The sequence below is a fragment of the Camelus ferus genome, chromosome 12 (genome assembly GCF_009834535.1).
Source record: "Camelus ferus isolate YT-003-E chromosome 12, BCGSAC_Cfer_1.0, whole genome shotgun sequence".
NCBI lineage: Eukaryota > Metazoa > Chordata > Mammalia > Artiodactyla > Camelidae > Camelus > Camelus ferus.
Genome location: NC_045707.1, coordinates 60,313,625 through 60,337,022, shown reverse-complemented (window position 1 = coordinate 60,337,022; position 23,398 = coordinate 60,313,625). Strand labels below are relative to the sequence as shown.

Genomic DNA, 23,398 nt, shown 5'->3' with positions numbered 1-23,398 from the left:
ATATTTTCTCTTTCAACAGAAATATCTACTACTCGCTCATGAACATGAACTTCCCCTCCCTAACTCATCCTGGGAATTTCCAGGCTTGTATCTGCCCTAGCTCTCTAAAACGCACATGAACAAACACAAACACTTAAAGTGTGCTTATTAATTACTGAAAACTTGGGAAGAAAAAAAGCTTCGACAAAAATAGTAATTTTTTAATGAAAAGCAGTAGGACAAAATTAAGTTCCAAGTCAAGAAGGTGTGGGACAAATCTGCCAGAAAGTACAGGGTCTCCTAGGTCAGTTAATTTTGGCGCAAAGAACTAGGAGGAATTCGGCTTTGAGGGGGTTTTGAATCAGGGGGAAAGGAAATCTGATCGCTAGACCAAACCCACCCAGCGCTTAGCGCAGCCCCTTCCCAGGCCTCCCAGCAGACCCCAAGGATAAACTCTTGCAGTGAAACCCCCAAATCCCGAAGAACGGCAAGTTCTCTCTACTGCCCGGCTGGAGGGAGAGCTGGAGCCAAGACACCCCACGCGCGCCGGGTCTCGAGGCAGAAAAGCCTCGATTCCCCGCCAGTCGGGGAGGGGACGGGTGGCAGGCTGGCAGCCGGGGCGGGAGGGTGCCCTTTCCCCCCAATTCCCGCCTCCTCGCCGGTGCTGGGGCCGCACGCTACTTACTCCCGCTTTGCGAAGGAGGCTTCCTGCCTCCACCGGGACCTCCACGATCCCACACCGGCGCGGGATCAGCTGGGAGAGGTGATCAGCAGCCGGGCGGAGACATCTGGCGGGGAAAGCGAGGCGCTCAGTTCCCCGCTCCGAGTGCCCTGCGCTGGCGGGGACCCCGCGGCGTCCGGGAAGCGCCAGCGCTCCGACCCGCCGAGCGCGACTGCAGTCCCGGATCGCAGTCCCCGCTAAAACACCTCCTCTGGCGCCTTGAGACCGAATTTGAGAATCCACCAATCAGCGGCGGCCGGTGGTGCGGCCCCGGCCAATCGCGCGGCGGCACGGCCCGGGCTCACCGCCCCTCGGAGTCTTGGCGCTCCTGGGCGCGCGTTTCGCCCTCACCCGCCCAATTGTTGCCGCCTCGGCCCCCTCCCCCTTCCGGGTACCTGGAAACCTCGGGCCCGGGAGCCTATTCCTGCCGGGGACGCGGGCCCGGGCGGCCGCGGGAAGCCAAGGTGGGGGCGGTGCGGGGCGGCGTGGGGCGGCGGGAGGAGGAGGAGGAGGAGGAGGACGAGAAGGAGGGCCCTTTTGTTATGCGAAAAAGACCCGCTCCCGTCCCCTCGGCTTGCCGCGCGGGGAGACCGCGGGCACAGTCAGGGGAGGGCAAAGCAGATGGAGTTTGGAAAAACGATATACACAGCCTGGATGCTGCTGCCGCCACCCCCTCCGCCCAGCAACCTGCGCGGAAGCGGAGTTGTCCGGGCTTGTTGGGGCAGACTTCCTCACACGAACGCTGGTGTGACACGTGAACCATGGTTACCACTCCATGCCGCGAGCAGATGGCACGCCAGTTAGCCCTGGTAACTAGTTTGCAGGCAGGACCAGCTGTTTTTTCTTTCTTTGCAAGTCCAGGAAAGTTTATTTGTGGTGTCCCCTTTTCAGAACGTCGTCGGTAATTAGTCTTATTAAGTAACTGCAATGTGGACTAGCGTTCTGGGAAACAGTCGAGAAAATTTCCTCAACATTGCTGATTTGTATTAAATGTTTCACTTCCTTCAACCTTAGTTTTTTACTTAGAATATGAAATGTTGATAGAGACAGCCCTGTGTGTGTGTGTTTAACAAATGTTAAGAATAGTTTTAAAGTTACAGAAAAATTGAAGAGAGAGGACAGAATCCATGTATCTGGCACGCAGTTTCCACCTGTTCATTAACATCTTTATATTTGCACAGTACGTTGGTTAAAGTTAGTGAACTAATATCGATATATTATTCTGAATTAAAGTCATTACTTGATTCAGATTTCCGAGATTATTGTACACTGTCCTTTTTTCTGTTCCAGGATAACAGCATTACATTGAGTCCTTGTGTCTCCTTAGGCTCCTCTTGGCTGTGACAATTTCTCAGACTTTCCTCATTTTTGATGACCTCGACAGTGTGGAGGAGTCCTGGTAAGTTATTTTGTAGGATGTCTCGTTATTGGAATTTGCCAACTTTCTTTAAAGCACGTCTACAGACATTCCCCTACAAACAGTATACTTGATTCCAAGGCTATCATTCTTCTTCTTCTTATTTCTGTACCATGTGCTCCATGCTCACCTCCCAAATATATTTAACATTTAATATTTAAACAAACTGCAAAAATGAGAACACTTAGTCAAGTGCTTCATCTGTGCTCTATTAAGATTGATGATAGATACAGCCTAAAAATCACTGCTAGGTCATACATTAAAAAGACAAAAAAAAAAAAAAAGCGCGGGAAACATTAAACATAAAGAAAAATAGTAATAAAAATTTGACACGTTAATAATCCAGATATTTTGAACTGAAATCTCTCTTGTAGGTAGAAGCATAAGGAGATAAGTATAAAAAGTAAAATTGTGATTTGTTAAATTTTACACTTATGTGAAAGTAGAAAATTAGATGAAGAAAAAATTTTCTTCAACTCTATTAATTTCCTGTGACTATTGTAACTGTTTAACACGAACTGGTGGGTAAAGCAGAGGTTTATTCTCTCACAATTCTGGAGGCTGAAAGTCTAAAAGCTGGCTGTTGGCAGGGCCTCACTCCCTCTGGTGCTCTGGGGAGTCTTTTCCTTGCCTCTTCCAGCTTCTGAGGTTGGTGGTCGTAAGCAATCCTTGACGTATCTGTGGGTTCCTCACTCACATCTCTGCCTGGCTGGTCACATTGCCTCTTCTTCTTCTGTCTATTTAATCTCCCCTGTTTGCTATACTTCTGCTATACTTTCCAAAATGAAGCAGTCAAAGATCCACTCATATTCAAGAGGTGAGGACATACACCCTACTTCTCAGTGGGAGACGTGTTAAAGAACTTGGGGCCATATTTAAAAATTGCCACACCAGGTTTCATGCTACTTGAAGTATTTTACATTTCAATCTGAAAGGTCATGGATTTTGGAATGGTATAATATTACCTAGGGGGCAACAGCCCTCAGGGTTCTGTATTTTGCTAAGCCCGTGGTCCTCAACTCTGTCTATGCTTTAAAGTCACCTGGAGAGAATTTTTTTTTTTTTTAGATACCAATACCTGAACTGCACACTCAGAGATTTCTGGCTTGCTTGATCTGGAATTGAACTTGGATATTAAGTATTTTTTCGATGCCTAGTGTCTTGTTCCTTAGCATCAGGCTAATGGTATGGTTTTTCATTGATTCCTTTGAATGCTTCTTACTCAGTGGTTTCAGAAACAGACCCACAGTTCCCATCAATGAGGATAGGAAGAGTTGGGGGGGTATGTTACCCTCTGGAATATGTGCAGAGGTTTCAAAGGACTGGCTCTTGCTGGCTTGTGGCTATGTCATTGGTTTTTGGAAGGAGCTGAGGTTGTAAATGAGAAATCTGATGGGCAGGGTGGAGGTATATCAGAGGAACATGCAGCAAGGGTTGTGATATGATAATGTACACAGATGATGTCTGACGTTGCTCTGTACACACAAGACTTATTACTCTCCAGCTTGTCAAATTTGCAAATAGTCTTTTGCCCTTTCGGGGTTCCACATCTCAAGATTTGTCACCCTTTACAGAAAGAATATACTGTAGTGAAATACAATTCATGTCTTTGGTATGAGTTGTCCACTTCATGTATCAGCTTCCTCTGATATTTTCCTTTTCTTCCACTGCTGCAAGCACAGTCATCTCAGTATAGCATCTGTTTGCAAAAGTACAGTCACAGAAGGGAATTAGAAACTGATTTTTCACCACCTGGATAACAGAGGGACCTTGGCTTCACATCCTAGCGATTCTCAGATCTCTTTGAGTGGATCAGTTTAACGGTTCTTCTTAAACTGAGGGTCTGCCATGTAAAATGGCCCTTGTCTTCAGCTGTTCCAGACCTGGGAATGTGATACATTTGCTTCTCTAACTGCTTGCAAGTTCAGAGGAGGCAGAACATTTATTCTTGGCTGACCACAAACAATGTCAGAAGGAGAATAAGTCCGTGATTGGTTCCTATGCATGGCCTTAGCCACAACAACAAAAAAGATCATATTAATACCAAAGGGCAGCTACAGCTGCCATCTCAAATGACACCCAGATGTCTAGCTATTCAAAGGGAGGTGCCTAAGCTGTGACTGAGTGTCCCATAGTGAGCAGAGGGAGTTCATTTTTTATCTTCACAGACTCCTTGTCATTCTTGGCACTGTGGGGCAAGGTCGGTTCCCTGAAGGGTTGTGTAATTGGCATTCTCACTCAATGAAAAGACAGCGTATGTTTTGTGCATGTGTGTATGTGTGTGTGCGTGCACTTGTGTGGGCATGCTTTAGGCAAGGATGCAGGGAGTGTTTGTAACAAACATTTAAGACCATAGCAGATAGGATGGATTTTGAGCGGGGTTAGGTGTTTCTGGGAATAATATGATAATGGAGAATATATAATGGGACACCCCTTTACATGATGCCACATTTATGCTGCAGGTTTGGGCATGGTTGTTTGGAGGGACCACAATATATAAAGAGTAAAAATGGAGATTGACTGCTGCCCTGTAACTGAGATTCTGGAGAAAATGGGGAACAAGCTTCCACTTAATCTCCAGACCCTTACCCAGAAGGGAAGGCATTCACTTTGAGTGGTGGAGAGACACAGGTTCTAGATCAGGCTTGGCCAGGAACTTGCTGGGTGGCCTGGAAGAAAAGGTATTGCTTACCTTGCCCTCAGTTTTCTCTTTAAAATGGTAGGTCTGATTTGGACGACCTCTGAAGAACCTTCCAATTAAGTATTTATTGGACACTTAGGTTTGCCTCTTAAAACTGTTTGCTACTGAGGCCTAGTCACTTAGTGTGGATATGTAAGGATGTCACGGAAATCACTTTTTTATTTCCATGTTTGGTGAAACTGAACAGATCTCTGCTCATCATATTATATTACGTAGGTACGTACATTAATAATGAGAATGTTACAAAAATATCAGGCCGAAGAGTGACCTTTCATTTTTCTGAGCTTAGAATTAAATGGCTGAATGTCACTTTTTATACCTCCCTAATAGCATTATTTTAATAGCATTTATTTATTATAGTACTTTGTAAGACCAAATGAAAATGTTTTCATAGTGAAGTGGAAAGATGAGTTTGGGATTAGGGGCTCAGGGACTGGAAACTTAACTTTAAATACTTCAGATATTACCTTCTAATCCAGAGCCACCTCATCACATGCAGTGGCCTCCTGCCTTGGGAGAACTGGACAAGCAGAGTATTGAGCTCAGGTGGAGGTACATTAGCCCATGACTTCACTAAACAGTCAGGGGAAGTGTTGATTTACAAAGGGTAGGGTATTGTCTACAAAAAGCCCCTTTTAAAATGCAAACATTTCCTGGAAAGAGTAATCACTTAACCAACATCACCCGTGGAGCACTTTGAGACAGCTGTCCTCAGACCACACCTGGCGGTGAAAATGGGTTAACCTTAAAGTACAAAACATTGTTTCTGTGTAATACCTTCTGTAAAACACTGGATCTTCTGGCCTCATTCAACGACTCACTTCTGCCTCCCCAGTGAATTCTGGGTGTCCCCAGTCACACATACTCTCAAACAAGTCCTTTCAGCTTTCTCTGACACCCCTCCAAGGCCTCCGCTGCCATATGATGGTTTCTTTCTGCCCCACTGGGGATGCAAGACATCAGGTATCTCCACGCAGCCTGGCTGCCTCCTGCCGATGAAGCTGTCGGCACTCAGGAGATCAGGGATGCTCTGTGATGCTGTCATGTCCTCCATCAAGGGCACCATCTCATGAAGCGAGATCTGGATTTTGCTGGTGTTGCTGCCAGAAGTATGGGAGATGGACTTGGCCCCCATCTTGCGCCCTTCTCCCAACCTTCCAGTGATGTCATATCAGGCCAGTGCCTTTCTGTGCTGAAATAGTCAGAGAAAAATCTCTGGTTCTCTGTTGGTGGTTAATTTTTACTTCTTATCCTTACTGCTAAGCATTCAGTCATGAGGCCTGGGCTGGGGGCCAAGTCTGGGCAGTAGACAGTGTGCTATACTCATGATTCGTCCCCGCCTCCAGTGGCTGAGCCATTGTAAATGGACCACATTTTGGTCTCTTTGGATGAATTATTTTCCAAAATGCTCCTCTCCCCTCTGGTTGCAAAGTGAGACGCCACTTCTTGGGCATGTACTGAGGGCCTCACTACCCTTGGAGAAGTTTATCATTGTGGCCGTAGATAACTGGGCCTGGAAGGTACCAGGCCCCGAGGAGAGAGAGCTCAGGGCAGGTGTAGTTGAATGGGGCAGACTTGAGTGGAACCAGGTAAGACTGAGGGCAGGAGTTGTTCCAGTAGGAAAGCTTGAATGGAGATGACTCCACATTCCTAGGTGGGTAGGAAGAGAAAGAATCTCCTGATAAAGGGAGACAGATTCAGAAAGGAGTGTGAGAAAATGGAGGCTTGCAAGACCAACTTGATAGAATTATTTGGGATCCCTGAATTATTTAAAAGATATGAATAAAATCTGCAGTGGATAAAATGTCTAGGCTTTATCCAACTGCCATTTCCATGATGGTAGAGCAGACTTGTTTTGTTCTTGTATTTGGCTGCACCCGTGGTAAAGAACGGTACCGTCTAGCAGACGGACCCACAAGGCCCTCCAAATGAGGATGTGTTCTTTGGTCTGCATTTTTTTTTAACATTTTTTATTGATTTATAATCATTTTACAATGTTGTGTCAAATTCCAGTGTTCAGCACAATTTTCCAGTTATTCATGGACATATATACACTCATTGTCACATTTTTTTCTCTGTGAGTTATCATAACATTTTGTGTATATTTCCCTGTGCTATACAGTGTAGTCTATTCTACAGTTTTGAAATCCCAGTCTATCCCTTCCCACCCTCCACCACCCTGGTAACCACAAGTCTGTATTCTCTGTCTGTGAGTCTATTTCTGTCCTTTATTTATGCTTTGTTTTTGTTTGTTTGTTTGTTTTTGTTTTTGTTTTTTAGATTCCACATATGAGCGATCTCATATGGTATTTTTCTTTCTCTTTCTGGCTTACTTCACTTAGAATGACATTCTCCAGGAGCATCCATGTTGCTGCAAATGGCATTATGTTGTCGGTTTTTATGGCTGAGTAGTATTCCATTGTATAAATATACCACCTCTTCTTTACCCAGTCACCTGTTGATGGACATTTAGGCTGTTTCCATGTTTTGGCTATGGTAAATAGTGCGGCTATGAACATTGGGGTGCAGGTGTCATCCTGAAGTAGATTTCCTTCTGGATACAAGCCCAGGAGTGGGATTCCTGGGTCATATGGTAAGTCTATTCCTAGTCTTTTGAGGAATCTCCACACTGTTTTCCATAGTGGCTGCACCAAACTGCATTCCCACCAGCAGTGTAGGAGGGTTCCCCTTTCTCCACAGCCTCTCCAGCATTTGTCATTTGTGCATTTTTGAATGACGGCCATTCTGACTGGTGTGAGGTGATAACCTCATTGTAGTTTTGATTTGCATTTCTCTGATAATTAGTGATATTGAGCATTTTTTCATGTGCTTTTTGATCATTTGTATGTCTTCCTTGGAGAATTGCTTGTTTAGGTCTTCTGCCCATTTTTGGATTGGGTTGTTTATTTTCTTCTTATTGAGTCATATGAGCTGCTTATATATTCTGGAGATCAAGCCTTTGTCGGTTTCACTTGCAAAAATTTTCTCCCATTCCGTAGGTTTTCTTCTTGTTTTATTTCTGGTTTCCTTTGCTGTGCAGAAGCTTGTAAGTTTCATTAGGTCCCATTTGTTTATTCTTGCTTTTATTTCTTCTAGGAGAAAATTTTTGAGATGTATGTCAGATAATGTTTTGCCTATGTTTTCCTCTAGGAGGTTTATTGTATCTTGTCTTATGTTTAAGTCTTTAATCCATTTTGAGTTGATTTTTGTATATGGTGTAAGGGAGTGTTCTAGCTTCATTGTTTTACATGCTGCTGTCCAGTTTTCCCAACACCATTTGCTGAAGAGACTGTCTTTATTCCAATGTATATTCTTGCCTCCTTTGTCAAAGATGAGTTGACCAAAAGTTTGTGGGTTCATTTCTGGGCTCTCTATTCTGTTCCATTGGTCTATATGTCTGTTTTGGTACCAATACCATGCTGTCTTGATGACTGTAGCTCTATAGTATTGTCTGAAGTCTGGGAGAGTTATTCCTCCAGCCTCTTTCTTTCTCTTCAGTAACGCTTTGGCAATTCTAGGTCTTTGATGGTTCCATATGAATTTTATTATGATTTTTTCTAGTTCTGTGAAATATGTCCTGGGTAATTGGATAGGGATTGCATTAAATCTGTAGATTGCCTTGGGCAGTGTGACCATTTTAACAATATTGATTCTTCCAATCCAAGAGCATGGAATATCTTTCCATTTTTTAAAGTCTTCTTTAATTTCCTTCATCAATGGTTTATGGTTTTCTGTGTATAATTCTTTCACCTCCTTGGTTAGATTTATTCCCAGATATTTTATTACTTTGGGTGCTATTTTAAAGGGGATTGTTTCTTTACTTTCTTCTTCTGTTGATTTATCATTAGTGTAAAGAAATGCAACTGATTTTTGAACGTTAATTTTGTAACCTGCTACCTTGCTGAATTCTTCACTCAGCTCTAGTAGCTTTTGTGTGGACCTTTTAGGGTTTTCTATATATAGTAATATGTCATCAGCATATAATAACACTTTTACCTCTTCTTTTCCAATTTGGATCCCTTTTATTTCTTTCTCTTGCCTGACTGCTGTGGCTAGGACTTCCAGGACTATGTTGAATAGGAGTGGTGATAGTGGGCATCCTTGTCTTGTCCCAGATTTTAGTGGGAAGCTTTTGAGTTTTTCACCGTCGAGTACTATGCTGGCTGTAGGTTTGTCATATATAGCTTTTATTATGTTGAGATATGTTCCCTCTATACCCACTTTGGCGAGAGTTTTTATCATAAATGGGTGTTGAATTTTATCACATGCTTTTTCTGCATCGATTGAGGTGATCATGTGGTTTTTGTCCTTTCTCTTGTTGATGTGATGTATTACACTGATTTATTTTCATATGTTGAACCAGCCTTGTGTCCCTGGGATGAACCCCACTTGGTCATGATGTATAATCTTTTTTATGTGTTGTTGGATTCTATTTGCTAAAATTTTGGTGAGGATTTTGGCGTCTATGTTCATCAGTGATATTGGCCTATAATTCTCTTTTTTTGTAGTGTCTTTGCCTGGTTTTGGTATCAGGGTGATGGTGGCTTCATAGAATGAGTTTGGGAGTATTCCCTCCTTTTCAATCGTCTGGAAGAGTTTGAGAAGGACTGGTATGAGTTCTTCTTTGTATGTTTGGTAGAATTCCCCGGTGAAGCCTTCCGGTCCTGGACTTTTATTTGTAGGGAGGTTTTTAATTGCTATTTCTATTTCCTTTCTAGTGATCGGATTGTTCAAGCGTTCAGATTCTTCTTGATTCAGTTTTGGTGGACAGTATGTTTCCAGAAACTTGTCCATCTCCTCTAGGTTATCCAGTTTGGTTCCGTATTGTTTTTCATAATATTCTCGTATGATATTCTGTATTTCTATTTTGTTTGTTGTAATTTCTCCATTTTCCTTTCTTATTTTGCTAATTTGTGCTCTCTCTTTTTTCTTCTTTGTGACTTTGGCCAGAGGTTTGTCGATTTTATTTACTTTTTCAAAAAACCAGCTTTTGGTTTGGTTGATTTTTTCTATGGTCTTGTTAATCTCCATTGTATTTAATTCCTCTCTGATCTTTATTATTTCCTTCCTTCTGCTGTTTTTTGGGGCTTTTTTGTTCTTCTTTTTCTAATTCATTCAGGTGGTGGGTTAAATTGTTTCTTTGAGATTGTTCTTCTTTTTTGAGGAAGGCCTGTATCACTATAAACTTCCCTCTTAGCACTGCCTTTGCTGTGTCCCATAGGTTTTGAGTGGTTGTGCTTTCATTATCATTTGTCTCAAGGTATTTTTTAATTTCAGCTTTGATTTCCTCATTGATCCATTGTTTTTTCAATAACATATTGTTTAATCTCCATGCTTTCCTTTTTTTCTCCTTTGTTTCTCCGTTGTTGATTTCCAGTTTCATGGCATTGTGGTCAGTAAAGATGCTTGAGATAATTTCTATCTTCTTAAAATTGTTGAGGTTTCTTTTGTGCCCAAGTACATGATCGATCCTGGAAAATGTTCCATGTGCACTTGAAAAGAATGTATATCCTATTTTTGGGGGGTGTAATGCTCTGAAAATATCCACCAAATCTAGTTTTTCTATTGTAGTATTTAATTTCTCTGTTGCCTTGTTTATTTTCTGTCTGGAAGATCTGTCTAGTGATGTTAATGCAGTGTTAAAATCTCCAACTATGATTGTATTCCCATCAATATCCCCCTTTATCTCTGTTAGTAATTCTTGTATGTACTTAGGTGCTCCTATATTGGGTGCATATATATTAACGAGTGTAATATCCTCATCTTGTATCACTCCTTTAATCATTATAAAATGTCCTTCTTTATCTTTCTTTATGGCCTTTGTTTTAAAGTCTATTTTGTCTGAAATCAGTACTGCAACACCTGCTTTTTTGGCTTTTCCATTTGCATGGAATATCCTTTTCCATCCTTTCACTCTCAATCTATATGTGTCCTTCTCCCTAAAGTGGGTCTCTTGTATGCAGCATATTGAAGGCTCTTGCTTTATTATCCAGTCTGCCACTCTGTGTCTTTTGACTGGAGCATTTAGTCCATTAACATTTACAGTAATTAATGATAGATGTGTGTTTATTGCCATTTTGAACTTATCTTTGCAGTTGAATTGGTATATCCTCTTTGTTCCTTTCTTCTTCCTTTTGTGGTTTGGTAATTTTCCTTTGTATTACCATGGATTTTATTTAATTTTTGTGACTCCTTTGTAAATTTTTGGCTTGTGGTTACCCTTTTTTTGTAAATCTATCAACCCATTACTATAACTGTTTTTATTAAACTGATAGTAACATGATCTCAAACCCATCCTACTGTTAAAAAAATTTAAAAAAGAAAGAAAAAAATATTCTATATTTCCCTGCCTCCCTCTCCCACTCTCAGTGATTTGAATGTCTTCTTTTATAATTTCATGTTTACTTTATTTGTAATTCATGAGTTATCACCTTTCCAGTTGTGTGTTTCTCATTTCTGTAGCATCCTGCTGCTTTTCTATTTAGAATAGCCCTTTCAATATTTCTTTTAGCTTGGGTTTAGTGTTGCTAAACTCCTGCAGCTTTTTTTGTCTGTGAAACTCTTAATTTCTCCTTCTATCCTCAAGGATAGCCTTGCTGGATAAAGGATCCTAGGCTGCATCTTTTTTTCATTCAGGGCTTTGAATATATCTTGCCACTCCCTTCTGGCCTGTAGTGTTTGTGTAGAGAAATCAGCTGAGAGCCTTATGGGGGTTCCTTTGTAACTTACTCTTTGCTTTTCTCTTGCTGCCTTTAGAATCATTTCTTTATCCTTGACTCTGGCCATCTTGATTATGATATGTCTTGGTGTGGGTCTATTTGGGTTCTTCCTGTTTGGGACCCTCTGAGCTTCCTGTACTTGGATATCTGATTCCTTCTTTAAGTTTGGGAAGTTTTCAGTCATGATTTCTTCAAAAACCTTTTTAATCCCCTTTGATCTTTCTTCTCCTTCTGGGACCCCTATTATGCGAAGATTGGGACGCTTTATATGATCCCATAGGTCCCTTATGCTATTTTCATTATTTTTTATTTGCTTCTCTTGTAGTTCTTCTGAATGGGTGCTTTCTATTGCCTTGTCTTCTAGATCACTAATTCGTTCCTCTGCATTATCTAGTCGGCTTTGCACAGCTATTAGATCATTCCTCATGTCTGTCAATGAGTTTACCCATTCTACTTGGCTCTTCTTTATAGCTTCAATTTCATTTTTGACATATTTTATATCTCTAAACACTATCTCTTTTAATTCCTTCAGCAATTCGATCACTCCTTTTTTGAAATCTTGATCTAGTAGGCTATCGATGTCTATTTCGTTGATCTTTCTTTCAGGGGATTTCTCTTGTTCTTTTAATTGGGAAAGGTTTTTCTGCTTCTTCATCTTGCTCATACCTCTTTGGCACTGTGGTTTATGGAGTATCAGTTGTTTATTTTGGTCCTTAAGGATTTTATCTACCTGATGCCTATTTAGGAATAGAACTTAGGAAAAAAAGAAAGAAAAATAAGAGAGAGAGAGAAAGAATTTTAAAAGAAGGGAGAAAGAGGGTTTGAAAACAGTGTATAACGAATAATAGAAGAGTGAGTTGAAGCAGAGTATTAATCGGGTTGAGACGTCCTTTTGAAACCTTTACAAAAAAAGGGGTGGGGGGGAGATGAATAGATGTATTTGAAACCTGTGTCTAATCAATAGGAGGATATCAAAACCCAAGAGAAATAGAAATGAATTAAGAAGTAAAGATTAAGAGAGTAATAGAAAATAGAACAGGTAAAAACAGATTAAAAAAAAAGGGGGGGGGTTGTCGGTGTTCTCCTGGAGTCTGTGTGCTTTTAATGTGAAGTCTTTCTGTCTTCCTCCTGTTTTGGAAGCTCAGCTTGCTGTTTTCAGAGGCCCTCCGTCGGCGCCCTCTTCTGTGATGCTCTCAGCACCTGTCGGCAAGCAGATCGCGCCTCCTAACACTGGGTCAGGTGCAGCTCTCTGCTGTGGGCGGGCGGGTCGCTGCCCCTCCGGATGCCGCAGTCAGATGTTGCAGACTGGCCGGGTAGGAGGGCAGGTCGTGCCCCCTCCCAGCACCTCGGTCAGGGGCTGTGTTCCTGCCCGAAAGGCGGGGGGCCGCTCTCCCTCTACCTGCGCTGCCGCGGGTAGCTCCGCTGCTCTGTGCGGCTGCGCGCTCCGCCCTGGTCGGCGCTCCGCGGGTGGGCTCGGGGAAGACCGAGGGACAGCCCTGTCCCTGCTCCGAGCCAAAACCCAGCTCCTTGTTTGTCTTTGTGGAGCAAGTCCTCTGAGGGACCAGGATGGAAGGATCCTATCTGCCCCGGGCTGCAGGGCCAGTCTCAGTCTGGCCTTTGAGGCTGCTAAGCCCTTCGGTGCGGATGCAGGTTTCGCCCTCGCCCCCGCCTGGGTGCTCAGCGAGGAGGATATGGCGGCTGTGCCTGAGCCCCGCCTCTCTTCCCCCAAAAACTTTCCGCGGGTTTTCAGAGATGGGGGTGTGCACCCTTCCCCCGAGAGCACATCAACCTTGCTGTTTTATGGAGGGCCCAGGTTGTTCTGCCCTGTGCACCCACAGCCACGGCGCAGCCCCTTGCGTTCCCCCGGGGCTGCCTCCGTGCAGCCACTTCCGTCCTCCGCCCGGCTTGTGCAGCCTGGCCCTGCCCGCCGCTGCCTGCCCGCGTCTCAGGCTGGGTGTCGGGGGGACGCTCTGTGCCGGTTTAACTTAGTTCTGTTAGTCAAGGGCTGCTCTATACAGATCCGAGCCTCGGAGGCTCCCCCTCCGTCCCGCTGGCCTCTCAGTTGGAGAGGGGAGACCCAGCCAGCGAGCGCCAGTCCTCCTTTGCCGCTCCCTCCCCGCAGGACCCGTCCTGCGCTGCTTTGCCTTTTGTTCTTTCTTTTTACTTTTCTCCTACCAGATTTTTGGCAGTCTTTATCTTTTGAAGAGGGCGATGTTCTGTCGGAGTTCCACAGGTGCTCTGGTTGGCTGAGTGGGTCTGTAGATGTGGGTCTTGGTGTATTTGTGGGAGAGGGTGACCTGCGAGCGTCCTTCTACTCCGCCATCTTCTCCGTCTGCCTGGTCTGCATTTTTAATGACATACTTTAGTTACATTTTCTTTCTCTCCTCTCCAGATGTTGTCTGTTATAAAAGTCCCATCAAGAGTGATTGTGTTTTGGGCAAAGGTGTGCCCCCCAAAATGGTTTCTTTTGTTTCATGTTGTTTTTAAAAGTTGCAGGTCCTTATTCGTAAGAGAGCATAGTTTTCTTTATTTTATCTTGTACTTTATGTAGTTTAAGTGAGAATATTTTCTTATTCCTCTTTTTGTTTTTGCAAATAATGTCTAATATTTTGTTGCATTTATTTCTCCCCTCTTGGGCCTTATATGTATTTAGTAAACTTGATATCCTTTGTGTGTGTGTTTCTGTCTCTAATTCCTCTTTGGTTCACTCAGTCAACATTTTTTTAGCTGATGAAGTTAAATTCTGCTTATCTTTTTGACTCAGGGAGAATTTCTTCCTGTGTCCAACACCACAGTTTTACTGGACTTCTTATTGTTTGATTATATTCCCATGTGGTCACTTCTACTATTTTCTTATGTTTGCTGAAATTTAATCGAATTTGTATTCCCATTTTACAGATTTCTTTACTTGCTTCATGGTTAAATACTATATTGATGTTTGCAATTACAGTGACATGATCCTGAGTACCCACTTAGGGTGGTTTGTATTTGCTTTCTTCCTGAACTTTTTGGAACCTTGTGATTTCTTTTAATGACTAAAAATTTAAAAAAAAAGATTGCACCTCAGTCAGTGTCACCCTAAACCAGGCAAAGTTGCTAGTTGAAGAGCAATACAATTTAAATGGATTATCTTTTCTCCAGTGACTCTTCTAAAGGAGTAAAAATGTACAAACTCAACTGACGCATAACTGAGAATCTCTTATAACAAGAGGGAAGCAGACAATATTGCCAGTGAGAAGCGTCACATGTTGTAACTATAGGACTAAACTTCAAAAAGGAAAAGCAAGAGTTGAATTAAAATTTGCACCATAGTAAGAAATTAATTTTACTCTCACCATTATCTAATGATTCCCTTGTTAAATCTGCAGTTAGAAGTAAGAGAGGGTAACCCTCCACGCAGTCACTCAATTTCATGGCTATGAAACTGACATCTTGATAGTTTTCCTATTGAAAGTGGTAGCCTGCCATTTTTGTTTGTTTTGGAACCATGACAGTTGGCTGTTTGAAAGAACCCGAAGCAATCTTGTCTCTCAGGCCAATGGCAGTCTCATGGTTAATATTAATGAATGCATTGAGGGTGAATGTATTTTAATAGCATTAAATCTCAATGAAAAGTATTTAGCTGCTGAGTAGCTCAGAAAGCATTCATAAGCCCTTCAGTTAGTTTTGTTTACTTTTTACACATCAATTATTAATACATATAAGGAAACAATAATGCCGTTATGCATTGGCAGCACCCTTTCCGCTGCAGAAGACACCGAGTACTTTATGAGCAGCTGGGAGCCAACTTCTGTTCTCAATGCACATAGAGTTCTCTGACATGAGCCAGCCAGAGCATAAATATCAGTTATGCCTGAATTTCAGACAAGGAGCCTTTGGCACTGCCTTAAAGATCTATCCAGAATCCAAACACTGCTTCCCACCTCCACCACCACCTGACTCCAAGCCACCTTGTGTCTCCCCTGGATTGTTTTCATAAGCCTCTCTATATGTTGTCCCTCTGTAATTTGCTCCTAAGCACCAGGAACAGTGACCCAAACTAAAATGTCAGGTCACTGTCTTCCCTGTTCTCCAAACACTCTAGTGGCTCCCCAGCTCATTCAAAGTACACGCCAAGGTCGTTACAATGGCCAACAAGGTCTTACAGATCTGGCCTCCTTTTACAGCTCTGATCTTATCACCTTCAACTTTTCCCTCTGTTTGCTGGGCTTCAGCCACACTCTACTCTTTGTTAATCCCTGGAAACACTTGTTATTCTACTGCCTGAGGGCTGTGCCTTTACTGTTCCCTCTGCTTGTGAATAGCTCAAACTAAGCTTACAAATCGCATGTTTAAAAGCAAAAATAAAGTTATTTGTGTCTGTTTATATTGCTTCCTTTTAAAATAATTCAGAGGGGACACAAGGTGACTTGGAATCAGGTGGTGGTGGTGGAGGTGGGAAGCAGTGTTTGGATTCTGGATAGATCTTTAAGGTAGTGCCAAAGGCTCCTTGTCTTTTTACCTAGAGAGCTGGGTACCTCTCTCTCCTTCACTTCTTTCAGGAGCATGCTAATTAGGGTGCTGCTAGCTTCCATAGCAAAGAAACTTTAAATTTACAGTGCCTTTAACAAAGCGGAAGTTTACCTCTTGCTCCTGTAATGGCTGATAATGGTGGTCCAGGACGGCAGGTGGCTTTCCTGTAAGTGGCATCTCTGGGATGCAAGCTCCTTCCCTTTGTGGCTTTGCAGTCTCTTTAGCCGAGCTCCCGAGGCCTCTGTTTCTAGATAGTGGAAGGGAAATCAGACTGTGGACAGGGCATACATTACTTGTACTCACATTCTCTTGAAAGAATAGCTAGTCATACGGCCACACTGGACTCAAAGGCAGCTGTGATCATAATCGCTGGTTCTGTAGCATGTCCTGGTGAGAAGCTAACACTGTGGACAGGGAGGAAGGACTCCTGGGACAGCTAGCCGTTTCTGCCACTGACTGCCTTCTGGCCACCAAATATCTGCGTGACCTCCTGCCTAAAGGAAACAACCCAAAGTTCCACCTAGGCGCCTCATCTGTGATAAAGTCCAAGCACTGTAAATAATGTGTTCCTTTGGTCCAGAGACCTATGAATTAAAAAACAAATTGTCCGCCCACCACCTCCTTCCCCTTGACAAACCTCAGATAAAAAATATCAACCAGGTATAGGATAACTACAGTAGAAACTTGTATTTGGAAAAGGGCAGACCGGGAGATCCGTCGCAGTCATTGGTTCATAGCAATGAGAAATCCAGCTGGGCAGCCGCTGTGCAGGCTCCCTGCTCTGGAGGTGGTGGAGATTCCTTCCCACGCTATGTATATACAATCTCACTCCTAGATATATACCCAAATTAGTTGAAAGCAGGGACTTGAGCAGATATTTGCACACCCATTTTCATTACACAGTTCTTTAGAGTAGCCAAAAGGTGCAAACAACCCAAATATTCATCAACAGATGACTGGATAAGCAAATTGTGGTATATACATACAATGGAATATTATTCAACCACAAAAAGGTTGAGGTTCTGATACATGCTACAACATGGATGAATCTTGACAATTTTATGCTACCTAAAATAAGCTAAAGACAAAAGGACAAAAATTATATGAGTGTACTTATGTGAAATATCAAGAATAGGTAAATTCATAGTGACAGAAATAGATTAAGGTTACCGGGGCTGGGGGAAGGGAGGAATGAGGGAATTATTGCTTGATTGTTATAGAGTTTCTGTTTGAGATGATGAAAAACTTTTGGAAATAGATAATGGTGATGGTTGTACAACATTGTAAATGTAACTGATGCAACTGAATTGTACACTTAAAAATGGTTAAAATCTAGTACAACATTCATAAATCAGCTATGTCTCAATAAGAAGAAAAGGTTAAAATGTCAAACTTATGTTTTATATATATGTTTTACTATAAAATTTTTTTTAAAGATGACAGCAAACCAATAGTTTGCTCAAAGAAAGGGTAAAGAAACATTAAAAATGTACAATAAAGGGAAGAAGCACAAGCAAGATGGTAGGAACAAGTCCAGGTATCAATATCTGTAAATCAGCTGAACTTACCAGCTAAAAGACAGAGATGGTTAGATATGAAAATGCAAAATCCATTTGCATGTTTATAAGATACACACCTGAAACACAAGGACTAAGAAAGGTGAAGGAAAAGAATTTTAAAAGATATACTAGGAAAAAACTAGCCAAAAAAAGTTCAGCTTTCTGTAGTAATATTCGTTAAAGTAGACTTTAAGACAAAAATTTGTTAGGGATAAGGGAGTCATAACATAATAATAAAAGGTTTATTTCACCAAGAAGTTATACAGATTCTAAATTTATAGAACTCAATAAAATGTATAAAATACAATATATACTTTGTAAAGCCTCAAAATATATAGAACAAAATTATTAAAAGTATATGAGAAGTGAATCATTTGGTAAGTCCATTTTTAGTTTTTTGAAGAATCTCCATTGACATATGACTGGATAAGGAAGATGTGGTACACACACACACACAATGGAATACTACTCAGCCATAAGAAAGAATGAAATGATGCCATTTGCAGGCAACATGGATGGACCTAGAGATTATAATACTAAGTGAGATAAATCAGACAGAGGAAGACAAATACATGATATCACTTATATGTGGAATCTAAAAGTATGACACAAATGAACTTATTTACAAAAGCAGAAAGAGACTCACAGACATAGAAAACAGACTTATGGTTACCAAAGGGGAAAGGTGGGGAGGGATAAATTAGGAATTTGGGATTAGCAGATACAAGCTACAATATATAAAATAGATAAACAACAAGGTCCTACTGTATAGCACAAGGAACTATATTCAATAACCTATAATAACCTGTGATGGAAAAGAATATATATATGTCTGTAAATGAATCAATATACTGTACACCAGAAACTAATACATTGTAAATCAACTATAGTTCAATAAAAACAAGGTTAAAAAAAAGTGTATGAGAAGTGGACAAATGGAATATTTCCACAGGACTCTCAATTATTGATGGTCATATAGATCAAATATTTAATGAATATATGGAAGGCAAATCATATATTTAACAACCTTGAGTTAATAGATATGTATTGAACTCTGTTTCTAGAACCAATGATTAAAGGATGTATATTCTACTGGAGAATATAAGGAACATTAAAACAAACAAACAAATAAACAAACAAACCTGACTATGTGCTGGACCATGAAACAAGCCTCAACAGATTTTGAAGTTTAAATATCATATAGCTCAACTTTCCTGTCAAGAGTGCAATATGGTATACAATCAAAATAACAAAAATATAAAAAAAAAATGCAAAACCTCATACTTTTGAACATTTAAAAGTATGTTTCTAAATAAGTCAAAGGAATATTAATGAACACTAAAATATATTTAGAACTCAATGATAATGTAAAATACTAAAAGTTCAGCGATGGGCAGGAAAGGTATTTAGAAGGAAATTTATAGTAATAAATGCTTTTTTTAAAGAAAAGGAATGTAGATTGAAAATCAAGAAGCAAAGTGTACAGTTAGGGAGAAAAATGGAATAAGCCAAAAGAAAAAGAAAACAAAATATAAAAATAAGAACAGAGATTAGCGTAACAGAAAATTAAGATACAACGGAGAGGATAAATAAAGCCCCAAATTTCACATTTAAGTATATGTGCTACAGAAAGTTTTACATGTTTACATTGGGATAAAATAGACATAACTGACAGAAATACATTACTAAAATTGAGATAAATGAAAATGGACATAAATAAAAGTCATAAGTAATCAAATGGATGCAAAAATACATAAAATCTGAATAGCATTATATCTTTTGAATAATTTGAATTTATAATTAACAGTCTTTCCACAAAGAAAACTCTAGTCTCAGATGGACTTACTAGTGACTTCTACCAAAAATTTAAGAAAGAATAATATGAATCATACATAAAAGCTTGCAGAAAATAAAAGAGAGAGGAACCCTTCCCAAGTCATTTTATGAGGCCAGAATTTCCCTGATAACAAAGGTATTAAAAGATAAGACCATTATTCCTTAGGATTACAGACAGAAAAATTCTTAACAAAGTATTTGCAAATCAAATTCAGCAATATATAAATAGGATAACACCTCATGACCAAATTAAATTTATCCCAGACATGCAAGTTTGGCTTAGCATTCAACAATCAATCGATGTAATTCAAATTAATTAAATGAATAAAAGGGAAAAAAAAACTCCAGATTATTATCTCCATAAGTACAATAAAAGTACTTTTAAAAACTCAACATTAATTAATGATTTAAAAAATCTTTGGAAAATTAGAAATAGAACATTTCTTCAACCTAATAAAGGGAGTCTGAAGAGCCCGCAACTAATAATCGTATTTAATAGTGGAAAACTGCATGCCTTCCCTCTAAGACTGAGAACAGACAAGAGTATGTGCTTTCACTACTTTTATTCAACATATTCCCGGAGATCATAGGTGTTGCAACAGGCAAGAAAAACAATGAACAAGCATATGGGGAAAGAAAGAAGTAAAACTTTCTATTTGTAGAAGATAAGACAGTATATGTAAAAAAAACTCAATGAATCAGCAAAAAAACTACTAAAACTAAGTGAATTTTGCCAAATGACAATGTACAAGTTCAACATACAACTCTAGTGAATTTTTTATGCTAGCAACAAACAACTGGAGAATCAAAGTAAAAGAATCATACACTATTCACATAGCATAAAAATAAAATACCTAAAAATAAGTTTAAAAATATTTTCAGTATCTGCACATAGAACATTACCATATATTGCTGAGGGAAATTGAAGAAGATCTGCGCAAAGAGGGGTATATATTAGGTTCATGGATTAGAAGAATCAGCGCTATTAAAATTTCACAACTCCCCCAGCTGTTCTATTGATTCAACATAATCCCAATCAAAATTCCTATAGCCTTCCCGTTGTAGTATTGGCAAATTTATACAGAAATGCAAAAGATCTAGAATATACAACACAATTTGAAAAGTAAGAATCAAGTTGGAAAATTTACACTATATAAATTTAAGATGTCATAAAATTGTAGGAGTTAAGATTATGAATCAGAATAGACATACAGGTAAATGGAATGGAGTCCAGTCCAGAAAAAAATACAAATTCACTGAGTTTTGACAAGATTTCACGGTAAGTCAGTGGCTCTAGTGGTAATATTTTCAGTGAAGGGTGTCGGGGTAAGTTGATGTCTACATGGAGTAAAATGAATCTCAGCATGTATTTCACCCTCTACACAAAGATTATCTTGAAATGAATCATAGACCTAAATGTAAGAGCCAAAACTACAGAACTTTAGAAGAAACTATAAGGGACAATCTATGTAACTTTGGAGTAGGCAATAATTTTTTAGATAGCACAAACTGTAAAATTTTTAAAAAGGAAAAATTAGACTTCATCAAACTTAAAACCTTTTGTTCTTTGAAAGAAACCATTAAGGAAATGAAAGGCATGAAGGCATACCACAGACTTGGAGAAATTATACTCAATACTTACATATGAAAAAGTTACTTGTATCCTTTTTCTGTTTTGTTTTGGTTTTTTTGGCATCCAGAATACATAAAGAACTCTCACAACTGAAAAATCAGGAAACAAACAACCCAGTAGTAAGTGAGCAAACGATTTGAACAGATACTTGGCAAAAAATGATATGCATATGGCCAACAAACACATAAAAAGATGCTCAGAATTATTAGTCATCAGAATAATGCAAAGTAAAACTGCAGTGATATACCACTACTCACTCCCTATAATGCCCTAAAAAATGAAAAAAAGTAACAACATCAAGTGTTGGCAAAGATATGGAGCATCTGTAACTCATAAATTGCTGGAAGGAATATAAAATGATACACACACTTAGGAAAACAGTTTTGTAATTTATGTTAAACAAGCAGTTATATTATCTAGCATTCTCATGCGTGAGTATTTACCTAAGATAAATGAAAATGTATGTAAGCACAAAGCCTTATTCATGAACTTCATCACAGTTTTATTCATAGTAGCACCAAACTGGACACAGTGCAAAAGTCCATCAAGAAGTGAGGGAATAAACAAATTGTGGTATAGGGAAACAGAGGAATATTGCTCAGTGGTAAAGAGAAAGGAACCCAACAACATGGAAGAATATCAAAACTATTACACACAGCAAAGAAGTCAAAGAAGAGTACATTCTGTGTGATTCTGTTTACAGTGAAATTCTACAAAATGCAAAATGTAACCCATTGGGACAGAAGGCAGATAAGTGGTTCCCTAGGGCTGGGAGTGAGATGGGGTGACCACAAAGAGCCACAGTGAACATTTTTGGGTGAGGAAATATTCTGTATCTGGATTATGGCAGGTGGTTACAAATTGTGGTAGTTATAAATTGTCAAAACTCTTCGAACAGCATACTTAAAATAAATGCAGTTTGTCATTTGTAAGTTGTACTTCAATAAAGTGAATTAAAGAGATGGGTGGCAGAGAAATCAATGTCAGGTCTCCTCAGCTTAGTTTAACAGGGCTGTTCTGCTCTTCCAGAGTGCGTTCCTGGAAACGTGGCTTCTGATTTGTGTGCGACAGTCAGGAAGGCTATGAAATTACTGGTGGAGCTACTCCATTCCAGAAATGTCTCTGATTGCTCTTTTTATTGACATCTGTTCTTGTTTCAGTGAATGTAATAGCTCCCAAATTATCTGCCGATACTAATTGGAATTTTATAATAGTTTTCTCCAGTCTCTGATTTATCTCTATTCCCTCTGTGGTCATAAAGATAAGTGAAAGGTAGCATTTTTGTTTTCCCTTTTCTCCATTCTCTGGCTATTTAAGACCTTGCCCTGAGGTTAATGATATAGAAGGATCCCCATGTAGTCTTAGATAATATACTGACTTGGAATATAGTAATTGTTTCTAAGGTCAAATTATAAACCAGATATAAAGTTCTAGAAATAACAGAGGATACTAAAAAGCTGAAAAAGCAACTGAGCTATCACTGCATTATTAATTATTTTTTAGAATTCATCACAATTGTTACATGTTTATTTGAGCTGTTCTGGTTCTGATTTTTTCTTTTATTCACCACTATTTCAAAATCATGTCTTTCTAAAAAGGTCTTGCCAAAACGAATCATGAGAATATTTTCTTCCATTTAGGTTTTTTCACAATTTGTTTAACAGATCACATTTTTAGTTTTGACATTTAATTTCAGTTCTGCCAAGAATTACCAAGTGTCTGCTATTTGCTGCACGCTGATACTGGACCTGGAAGAGTCAAGGTGATAACTGGACCTGTCCTCACAGTGAGAGACACATACAGGAGGATTTTAATAAAATGCAGTTATAGAAGTACATTTAAAAGGCTGTGAAGGAACAATTGATTCTGCCTTTTGAGAGAGTATTAGAGAGAGCAAGTGACTATCAAAGGCTGACTTACTAAAAGTGAAAGAGAAGGAAGGGCCGCTTACTAGAGGCGAATTGTGTAAACCAAGAATCAGGGTATTTTTTTCTCCCATTGTTGGGGAAAGTTGAATCAAGGTATAAGTTATTCCAACAAACTTCCCATGGTATTTTCAAATTGCTTTTTAGATTTCCACCAATATTTCATGAATGTTTCACAAAATCAACACCTTCGAACTGGCTGCACTAAGGGAGATTTGCAGCAGCCAGGATGGACCTGGAGATTGTCATACTAAGTGAAGTAAGTCAGACAGAGAAAGACAAATATCATATGACAGCACTTGTATGTATAATCCAAAAAAATGAGACAAATGAACTTATTTACAAAACAGAAAAAGAACCACAGACATAGAAAACAAATTTGTGGTTATCAGGGGG

The 23,398-nt window shown here is 39.9% G+C and overlaps 2 protein-coding genes across 2 annotated transcripts in view; one reads left to right on the top strand and one right to left on the bottom strand.

The window, feature by feature from the left end:
- The window catches only part of E2F7 (E2F transcription factor 7), a 34,526-nt gene extending 33,600 nt beyond the window's left edge, over positions 1-926 (bottom strand). Inside the window, exon 1 of the mRNA XM_032493718.1 lies at positions 665-926. The gene's annotated coding sequence lies outside the window, so the exon portion shown is untranslated. The remainder of the gene's footprint in view (positions 1-664) is intronic.
- LOC116667786 (translation initiation factor IF-2-like) lies at positions 39-22,877 on the top strand. The gene is made up of 4 exons (XM_032493817.1): positions 39-83; positions 463-1,164; positions 1,991-2,099; positions 22,774-22,877. Exons 1-3 carry the CDS (start codon positions 39-41, stop codon positions 2,042-2,044), a joined length of 801 nt encoding a protein of 266 aa, XP_032349708.1. The 3' UTR covers positions 2,045-2,099; positions 22,774-22,877.
- Positions 22,878-23,398: the final 521 nt, after the last annotated feature.

What these genes read in the sequence shown, in the direction of transcription:
- LOC116667786 (XM_032493817.1), top strand. Translation starts at nt 39, where the DNA reads ATGAACATGAACTTCCCCTCCCTAACTCATCCTGGGAATTTCCAG. An exon ending in CTCATCCTGGGAATTTCCAG is followed by an intron (nt 84 to 462) that starts GCTTGTATCTGC and finishes CAAATCCCGAAG; the next exon opens with AACGGCAAGTTCTCTCTACT. An exon ending in GGCGGCCGCGGGAAGCCAAG is followed by an intron (nt 1,165 to 1,990) that starts GTGGGGGCGGTG and finishes TTTCTGTTCCAG; the next exon opens with GATAACAGCATTACATTGAG.